The 10,777-nt window shown below is 39.1% G+C and overlaps 1 protein-coding gene across 1 annotated transcript in view; it reads right to left on the reverse strand. All coding sequences in view use genetic code 11, as the record gives it.

Annotated features, from left to right (window-relative positions):
* The window catches only part of EGR_01059 (Bestrophin-3), a gene marked incomplete at both ends in the record, with an annotated part of 7,095 nt that extends 2,612 nt beyond the window's left edge, over positions 1-4,483 (reverse strand). Inside the window, 4 exons of the mRNA XM_024490308.1 lie at positions 65-303; positions 1,901-2,202; positions 4,270-4,380; positions 4,416-4,483. Coding sequence (XP_024355127.1) covers positions 65-303; positions 1,901-2,202; positions 4,270-4,380; positions 4,416-4,483 — 720 coding nt within the window. The remainder of the gene's footprint in view (positions 1-64; positions 304-1,900; positions 2,203-4,269; positions 4,381-4,415) is intronic.
* Between the last annotated feature and the right edge of the window lie 6,294 nt (positions 4,484-10,777).

A 10,777-nucleotide genomic window follows, 5' to 3' on the forward strand; every position in this document is an offset into this window, starting at 1 on the left:
TCTAACCCACTGAGTGCAAACCTCTTTCACCGGTGAAGAGATGGAGTATTCATGGGCGTCGTACTTGAGTGAAGCCAAGCGGTATGTTGACCATGTCGTAGATGAGAAGCTGAGCAAGTTTGCTGCGTAAGGCTTGAATCTTCTTGAACAGGAGCTCTTCCCCCCTGTCGCTGAGGATGAGGCCGGTGGCTCGCAGCTCGAGGATCACTTGGCACGCCCAAAAGATTGGCGTGGCGTACCAGGGACCTCTACTATTTGGTGTTGAATTGTACAGCTGTTTCAACTCAGCCGGCGTGACTATACCTGTTGATAGACGATTAGAGAAAAGCGATTTTAATCTGACCATAAAAGAATTCATCATCATTTATTCACCATTTTTATACCATCTCAAGTATTTGCAGGGGGTCTTTCTCATCTTGGAGACACGTTCAACGTCTCTTATGGTTTTTGGTGAGTTTAATTTTATGGTAGCGTTCTATTAAAGATGTGAGCCAACCAGCGAAAAATTTAGTAAAAAGTGCTGCACAATGGTGCAAAAATTTGTGTCCATATTTTTTAAATTCAAATTAAAATTTTCTTTTTTGATTTATTAGCAGTTTAATTGGCTTTAAGGCTGTAACAATTCCGGTTAACGTACTATCCCATTTTCCCCACCATTTCCGGAGCTAAAAAGCGAAATTCCATGTCGCCATTAAATGGTGCAAAATTTTGCGTTATGAACAGTCTCCTTACGGTGATGAGAAGTTAACTATACTATTCACCCTTATTTGTCCGGGTAGTTTTTGAAATGCCATGTGGGGCCTATGGAAAGTATCGTTTCACATTAGCGACACAAAATTCGTCTCGTTTAATTATTTCCTCTAGTATTTTGTGAATTTCAAAGTCTGAATTTAGTCTTCATGCTCTTTTAGTAAGAAATTTTTACAGAACTTAAAGGGTACTTGTTGTAAAACGACCTTCTCTGTAGTTACTAAGACTGCCTTTATGGAACAAATCGCTAAGCAAAATAGCAAAACAAATCTAGCCCTAACAACTTTCTGTGGTATTTTACTCCATTTTCGGTTGTGAAATCCAAGGCAATATTACCTAATTTAATTATGAAATTCGTAAGAATCTATTAGGTAAAGTATGTAACCTTCATGCACTGAAGTATAAGGCGATATCTTAAGAAAACTGAAAACTTGCCTCCACCCCAATCAGAGTAGGTCAATTAAAACCATTTAAACTGCTTTAAGACACTTTAAAACCCGTTCATAAGGTATGGTAATGTTAAAATCATAGTAATTGGTTGAACTGACTCTACTTCAAGGAACTCCAAGGAGTACGAATTTACATCAGAATTTTTATCGCTTCTGCTTTTGGCAAGGTATTGTCAGCAAATACCGCTTGCTCTTCACCGTAATTTGCGGTTGTAAATCTTCCTAATGAGTCTAGTACTCTTCTTTACTTTGTAGAAAAAGACTGCGGATCCAAATTAAAGAAATACGCTTACTGCATGGGTACATTTTAAATGACCTACTGTACCGATGCATTTCAACTGCCATGAGGCACGCTCTAGTGCAATTCGACGGAAAAATCTAGGCATGTGACTGAAAAATTATCCTTGGATCATTAAAAACTCTAGGAAATATGGATGCGACTAGCTGAATTGTTTCCTTAGGTAATGGGATGCTGATTGTTTTAGAGTAAAGCCAATATAATTTGGGGAGGAAGCACGTGACAGGTACACCTGTCATCGCTAAAATATTCCTCTACTGATTTTCTCTAAATATTTTACAGTTGTATTCCCGGCGGTGATCATTGGGATAAATCGTATCTACTTTAGACAGTGAATTTAATTCAAATCATCCATCTTCGATAAAGCACCTTCATAGAGTTGAAAGAAGCTAAATGAAATTACCATCAGCCAGGAGACTCTGATCGACAGGATACCTCTTTTGAACGCGAGAAGAGATTAGGCGGAAGGTGAGGATGTAGGAGAGGTTGATGTAACGCAGCAGAGTTTTCATCTTCTGCCGTGCCATCTCAGAGTCGTCGAGAACATAAGCGCTCAATAGCATGGTCATCTCGTCGGGCCAGGGGATAAGGCAGAGCTGCTCCCACCAACGCTTAACCACCACATCCACGTAGAAACCCAACACCAGACCTACGGGGATCAGCCGACCATTGCGAGCGCAGTAGAGGCAGTAGTGCTCGAAGATTCTGATCCACCCAATTACCATGCAAGTGAGAACGCATACAAAGGAAGACAATATTCCCCCTTACAATATGCTTGCATGTACGACCAAGGTAACGCTTGTCGGTCATCAGGCCTTAGCCAGCCACTTTACCAAGATGGAATGCAACTAATCCCCCAGGCCTACAGTATTTCGGTGCTAAAGCTGCTTGCAAGCTTTTAGTGTCTTGTAAGGACTTCCAAGGTAATTCAAATGTCACAGCTCAAGCAAAGAAAAAATCCGGGAATCAATGAATTTGTAAAAAATCACTTGTTCAAATCTGAATAAATAACTCCATTAAACAGTGGCACAGGCTACTGACCCCATTTTGTATTTTTATACATTTTATGGAAAATTTTATTGGTGGGACGTTTTCGAAATTGGGTGAATGCGGCGCTCCCAATCTCTCATAGAATTGGGAGCCTGTTCGTATTACATATATGTATATGGCAAATCAGTGGCTAAATATTTTATGAAATAATGCCCTTATAAAATTGTATTAACGCGCCGCAATTCTCTTGTTTCCTGGAATAGAGTAAAAATGACCCGAAAGATCGTTTTAGGCAACAGGTACTGCATTGTCAATTCATCATGATAAGCAAAAAATTTTCACAAGACAGGAAAAGAGAGTAGTATTTTAGAATGGATCATGCATTTTATTTACTGCGCAATATTCAGCTACTTTTAGATAAACTAAAACCTGCCATTTTCACAAAAAAGTAATTGTCGTAAAATCTTGAGTACTTTTAGAATCAAATTACGGTTCTTGGGTGGATTTGATGCAAAACATATGTTTTTCCAGAAGTATGCCTATTCTTTTGAGATTCTTCTCAATGTGCAAATACTTCAGCCTTTGAGCCAATGCGCATAGGAGGTAAGCGACGGGTTTCACTTTGAACGGAAAACAGCGGCGCTAAGGCACCAAAAAGTCAGACCGAATGTCGCATCGTCTCCTTAAGTGGAGGAATGGGTGAAAACATTCTTAAAAAACCACTACAAATTAGAAACCAGAAAAAATTGTTTACATTTAATTACTAGCTGTTGCTAACGTAGGATGTGTACGTTCGCTTCGAACGTTGGTAGGATGGAGCCCAGAGTCAATCCTTGAAAGGGTAATTTTCTTCGTATCACTCGCGTGAAATAGATTAAATTAAGTAGTCGTGGCATCATAATTCCAATTAAGCAATTGTTTATTTAAAATGTGCTATAAATGGACCTTCATTGTAATGATAGGGCAAAGGAAAATAAAAAATTGGAGATATATTTTTTGGCAATGAATGAAAGTAAAACCTATGATAACGCCTAGACTTTTACTACATCTATAAACTCCGTTTGAGGTGATTAGAAAATGGCTGTGCAAGTTTTGTTATCATTCGTTGATATTTATGGATGAAGGCACGATAACTCAAAACGAATTTAACAAATAGATTTTTACCTATAATTAATGCTCAAATACATTTAAAGACTCTGAGTTACTGTAGAATTTACGAAAAATTTATCTTTTTACTGTCTACCCTTCAGCTGTCTTTAATAATAATTCTCAACTTATTGCCTTGAAGAAGTCAGGCTGTACGACAAACTGTTAGGAACATTTTGTGTTTGGTTTAAAGTTGAAGCCATAATTAAATCGAATGTTCTCCAACCCTTTTGAGTCTGTGCGCTGAGACTAGAAAAATGGAAGCCAAAGACCTAATATCGAAACTGGAATAAAATTTTTTGAAAGTACACCTAACACCGCTGTAGAAAATTGAGCCTCTTCACCATGTTTAAATTTACTGAACATATAGTCCTAGTAAAAGGCTCCTCATTGATCCTTTGCCTTTGGCTGATGGCAGCAGCACAAAGGTTTACGGATGCGGCCCATCATTTTTCACTTGCGTGGCTAAATTATTCCATTTATTTTTGAGAAAAAATTGAAATCCTGGTCAGTAACATTGGTTTATGACGAAAATAAGATACGAGTACTTATTGAAAGTTTCATGGAGGCAATTGACGCGGATACTTCAAGTCTTCACATTTTACGCAATCTGAATTGACTTAATAATGGCTCCACCTTCTGGATCCCTCGGACATAAGATACCGGTAGGTGAGTGAAGTTATGCCATAGATGAGGAGGAAAACGCAGAAGTCGAAGAGGATGTACCGGTAGATTGTGCCCTTCCATCTGACCTAGACTCAAACCTAACACATTTGTGGTACCTTATAAGGAGGCGGAGAAAGGCTGTGGGAGAGTTGGTCGCGATCTTCCACGAATACGGTATCGACATCTAGCTCACCTTGTGCCTGCGCCGCCAAATTCAAATGACATTGTCCTTACCTCTAGCCACGCTTGCTCGCACTCATGTCAAGCTGTTTTCAGTTAACTGGTGCTAGCACAACACACACTGACTTCTAATGACTTCAGATTGGCTGACCGTGGCTTGACACAAATTAATCTGCAACGGAATGACTAATAAAAGACTGGATCTAAAACGTAGTAAAAGGTTGATCGTCCAGTAGACTACATCAGAAATGCCTCATTTGCATGCAACCACAAATAATGGGTACATTTCGTAGATGGTTAGCAGTGAATGGTTGATAGCCTTTAGTATTTTCTTAACTGTTGCATAATTTTCTCCATAATTTCGGAATACTAAATGGTTCAGATACGAAAAATCGGCTATTTAAATTAACTCTAACTGCAAGTTACCGTTCCGCTCTTTTGATACGCGATACTCTTGTTTGACGCATTGTCACCTTGGCGTGTCTCCTCTTCATACCATGTGTGCTGGTTGAACGTGATAGACATGAGAAGACCCTAGCAAGCAATCGAGTTGCCCTGGGCTATGGATGTTTCACACATGGCTAGACAGGTAAGATACGGCTATGGCTGGGATGTAAGCCTCCTGAAAACTCATGTGCTAGCCATCTATGTTTGAATACAAGCTTCCCTTTACATCGATAATGCCATCACTATATGAGTACTCCCTACTGCCTCCGCCACCGTCGCTATCGGCGACGCACGAGGTGCGAGAGCCTTGGATGGGGAGATTCTTACTGTTCTGTTCGTCGTTTGGTCCAACTGACGTTTGCTTTACTGATGTTAACGTTGTCTTCATTACTCATCCTCCGAATTCAGGACCAGCCCTGGATCCACCGATTTTGCTATTACTGCTGCTTTCCTTTGGGGGCGATTGTCCACCTGGCTAGCCAGATGATGCAAAAAAGAGCAATTTGAGCAAACACTGTTCCTTACTTAGTCAATTTTCTGCCTATTTCCGTAGTTCGCTGCTATTGTACGTTTGAGCCAGTGAGGCCAAATTGTCTATGCTAAACCGAATAGCCATAGAAGTGACGGTTACAGTAGTGGGAATGCTTTACCCCACCAAAGAATAGCAGGTTTGTGCCGCCTTGCCGAATTCTTGCCTTATACTAACTCTGCTTTAAGTGAGCGTGATTTCTTCGATTGTTGATGGAACCTCCAATGAAGATTTGGGCTCGACCTTATTAACGCAGGATAAAGTCGGGGATGCCCGTTATGGGTTTAGGCCAAGTGAAGTAGCAGTTAAAGTTGGTTTGCCTTAAAGTTAAATCCTGCCGGTTTAACATGGCCAAATTTGTAAGGAATGTGAATTACGTCTTACAACTGAGTGATTTAAATTGAATCCGACCAAGGGTGAGTCCGGAAATCCTTAGTTTTGTCCAAATGATACTGCTTAAATGCTTTTTTATGTAGTTAGTAATGGTTGGTTGGGTAGTTTATTCACGAGGTAGGAAAAGTGGGCGTACTTATTCACATTTTTACATGTTATATGGGAATGGTGTAATGACTTTGCTGTTGTATGGTTCCAAGTGAAGATGGACCTAAACCCTTAAAAGCAAACCTAAACTCGAGAGTAAACTTCCACAGAAACCGTGGGAACCTGGTTTTATTCCATTAATCATCAAATAATAAAGATGGAAATTCGTAAAGCTCATGATGCGTTGTGAGGTACCAGCCGAGACGTTCGTTAAATAGAGAGTTATCTCTCAATTCATTCGAGATTAACTGGGACCAGCCTCGTGATTTTGACGGAGCATTCGGGATTAACGCATCTATTGTTGGTACTTAACAGGTATGCTTTGCGGACTTACTTATTAAATATTTACTTGATTGATCAAGTCTCATTTGGCAGGCATGCTGGATTATGGGTCTCAAAACTTCATTCATAGATGCATCTTAGCTTCACCATCATTCCCATATTTATTTTATGCAAATCTTCTGCTCACACAACTTCCTATAGCTAATGTTGTTTGGCAAAATAGGAGCCACGTTTTGCAATTCTAATGTGTTTAGCGAGCCGTAAAGGCAACAACCTAAATTTCACTTAAAGTGGATTAAAAAGACTATAAGCATCCATATTTAATTCCTACTTTAATTCATTGCTCATCTTGGTCAATTAAGGGAGTAAAGTGATCTGCCTCAAATGGCGTCAGAGACTTCAGCAAATCACTGGATGTCCGGATGGACATTTGACTCCTTTTTTGTGAAGCGGGGTGTATAAGTTAAGCACAAAGGGGATAGAGTGATAGTCAGACGAAATAATTTGGAGGGTGGTGGAGAGAGGGAAGCGTATAAAGTGAAATAGTCTGGGAAAGCTATAAGTACCTTTATGCATTTAAGAAGGTGAGGTAACCCCAGACAGCCGATTACTACATTCCACTCGAGAGCGCTGTCTATAGCAAGACCATCGTCGTTATCGCCGGATGAATTGATGAGTCCTCCCGCATTATTTAGTCGGTAGTGTTGAGACCCACTTATGCACCCGACAAACTGCCGCCTTTAAAAAGACCACCGATATGCCCAATAACTTAAGGAAAATATAACAAACTGTAGACGAAATTTTATTGGCATTGCGCGACTCAATTGGGGGTGTTCATTAATAACAGGAAAATATGGATAATTGGTTTGATAAAATTCCGTGCTAGAGAAAATATGCCACTTAGCTGGTCTTATATGTAGATATCTGTGTAGCCTTTCCAAAAGGGCTTCACGCTTTTACATACCCATAAGAAATGTTGTACGAGGTGTATTGAATGGTTGTACCTGACAGCATTAGTGGGACTTTAAAAAGACAATTCGATCACTGTTGAGCACTGTCTGCAGCGGATAACTCTTCATTACCTCCTTGCAGTAAGTGACCAAAGCCCCACCAGCAGAATAAATATTGCTCACTAATTTCGTAAGAGCTCCGGGCAAAATTTATCCAAAATGTCTTAACAGATGTTTTAAAGGGAAAAAATCACTTCATTCTCAAAGAAAGTACGCAACGGAAAATCATGTAATTGCATCAATAATAAGTGAACTAGAAGACTGCAGATCATTGTGAAGCGTCAATTTAAAATCCTCACTTAAATTCCCATAATTTTCGCTTCTTCAGTTGGCTCAATGCATTAAAGAGGGGCAACAATTTATGTCATTGCAGTGCTTCGGCAAATGGCATAACGTAGAGAACTGAATAAGCGAGGAAAATCAGGTAACTTTTAGTGTTTCCAATTTAATGCAGTGTTTGACTTTAAGGCCCACTCTTGCCATAAGTCCTATTTGGTGAGTGAAAATAAATCACTGCCAATTGCAAGGTATTTTTGCGCGCCAATGATAAGGTATGATTAAATTTCGGGGCAATTTTTTTTGTTATTCATTACCTATGTGTACATTTTAAAGAAAAATTTAGTTGGGCGAATTCCCACCAAATATATCTTGAGGCAGAGAATAACAACTTCCCTCTCAAAGCCTGAAATCCCATTTTGCTTCACTGGGGTCAGGTTCCCAGACAAGCAATGGTTCCTGCCTGACATTGGCTTATTTATCAGCCAGTAGTTGAGACCCCATAGATTTGGCTTTCCACTCCACCTTTGTGTTCCATTCTGATACTGGTGCAGCATCCATCAAAATGGGGCACAATTTTGATCTCTGAAATAATAATTATATGATAAAGAATCACTAATAAGGAATATTTGTTCAGGGAAGGAAGTTTTACAATGTTAACTGAAGTAGGAAGGCCTCAGATATTATATGTCTAGGCAATTAGAGGCAAACTGATAGGAATAAATGATTGAATGCAGAAAGTGGAACACTAGGTTTATGATCCTACTGACAAATCGAACCACAAAGTTTACACATAAATCAGCTCAATTGCATCAGTTCTTCTGTGAAATAATAATGTATGAGATACGAACAATCTTGCATCGAGAATTGAGTTTATAAACGCAAAATTTGACCAAATCTTAATAAAAATATTTGGTTTTAAGGCATGATCGTAATGAAGCATTTAATCACAAATCGAAAAATTGTAAAGAATAGTTCATCATCCCCAAAGAAAGAACCATACCATTCCTTGTCTTCCTTAGGCACGTCAACAGAAGAATATGTTCCACCTTATTCAAAGGTGCCAGGGGGGTAAATACTGTCATATCGGTTGCTGACACATAACTTTAGTGGTAAAATACAATTTGCCACCCATTAATTTTACCTACCATTAACGGTCCCGGATGGCATTCCCATTGCCTCTTAATGCGAAAGGCATACAAGCATGGTTGGAAACATGGTCTGCTTAAATGGAACTCGTAAAGCATGTATATGGAATCTAAAAATTACTGTTAAATTTAGACTAATTTAAGTTTCTTTGCTGTAAAGTGGGCATTAAAAAGAGCCTCGAATCAAAGGTACCAATTTCTTCGGGTTATTTGGATTCTAAGGGATCTGAATGATGTGTAATTCCAAGCGCTTTGCTCATTTGTCAGTTGTAGTCTTGGAAACTTACAGAACTGACAAGATTGCCTCCTTTACATTCGTCATATTCCACATACTCTTCTTTGAAGAGGGACTAGTCTCATGTGAATAAGGGAAAAAATTTGCTGGTCCTGCTAAAGCTTGATAGAATACGGCACCGAGTGAGCATGCCTCCATGTTTTACACTAAATCTCACAGATGGTAATTGCTAGCAAAGCCAACATTTTGGTCAGTGCGATAGCTAGTGGCGTTAATTAACTAATTTAATGCATGACCTCACTCCCTTAGTAATAGTTTACGACAGTTTTCCCCTCCAAATAACTCCATTTGTCTCTCATGGTAAGAACGCTCTTATTTAATAAGCGCATAAATTTTTAGCCACCTTAAAGTAGTAGTTCAAAGGCAAGGCAAATATTGCGTAAATCTGATTAATCTACACTGTCGTTCACGTGGTACAAATAATTCGCCTAACAATTCCTTTGGGAAGGCATTGCGCATCGAGAATGGATAGCTAATTCTAAGTACTACCAGATAGCATGACCATCCTCAAATACATGCAAAACGTGAAGTATTACAACACCCTGAAGCTTCCCCTAAGTGGCAATGAATAAAAGCAGTTTTGAAGAACATGTGTTATTAGTGAGTGGAGGGACTAGGAGGCTACTGGCACAAACCCGATGCCAGACCCCAGAGTGGACGTATAATCTTCAGACTCACGTGCTCGCGCAGCTAAGCAAACAATAAGATCATTACAGTAATAAACCATTGCAAAATGAAGGGGATTCACTACTAACGAACAGAAATGCCTGGAGACCTTTCGTCCATGACGTCGAGCGGAAGTTAAATCTGCGAGACGTGAAGAGCCCGCGTTGTTAGACATGTAGCTAGGCATCACTCCATCACATTTTGAGCAGATTTAATATGTCCATTAAAAAGCTTCCTACTTTTGAATTTCGCAATGTTGTTAAACAAATTTTACTCCTTTGAAACTTAGCAGAAGTGACAATGAAATTTGAACACTTTTAAGTAACGTGGATGCTAAGCATGTGCCTTCCATAAAGGCAGGCGGTTAATCTTCTAAGAAATAGTAAAACCGTTGCTCATGTATGATTTCATGTATAGCTTTTGTAGTTAGTGTTCACAAAAGTAAACAGAATTCTAAGATATTAACAGTGTGGTTGACTATCAAAAGGGGAATAAATTACCTCATAATTTCAGATATACAGTAAACATAAAACGGCAAATCACCCTTGTGAGAGGTGACAGTTTCAAAGTAGCGGAAGCTTAAACTGCAGCGACACCACAAGTACCGCAATATAAATGGAATCAAACCACTTTAATTTTCCCAGAAGGAAAAGGGAAACTTCAAAATCGTCCATGTTTCAAGGGAATTTCTAGTCATTAAAGTGGTTTTTGAGAACAGTTTATAAGTAGTTGTTGTCACTTGATTTCCCAAGTCAAAAGACACCATATTTTTAGTTGAGTCCTCGTTACTATTGCTCATGCCACGTATCACTTTTCACTCGTTTATGGTTGCTTAATTTGCAGTTTTAAATTTTCTATCGTAAACAATTTCTGATATTTTAAGTCATTAACAATTAATTAAACTGGTTTGCATCATATTCTTTCGTACTTTCGGACTTCAGTAGCAATCTTGGGAACCGATTTTGGGAATATTTGGTTTGATTACGCCCGCAACCATTAAACGAAACTTATTTTATCGGCATGGCTAACCCCTTCTTTTTGGCATCTTTATGATGCGATGCATCATGTGAAATAACCCAAATACTCTTTTGAATCACCTAAAGAT

Source organism: Echinococcus granulosus (assembly GCF_000524195.1).
Source record: "Echinococcus granulosus chromosome Unknown EG_S00004, whole genome shotgun sequence".
Lineage (NCBI taxonomy): Eukaryota > Metazoa > Platyhelminthes > Cestoda > Cyclophyllidea > Taeniidae > Echinococcus > Echinococcus granulosus.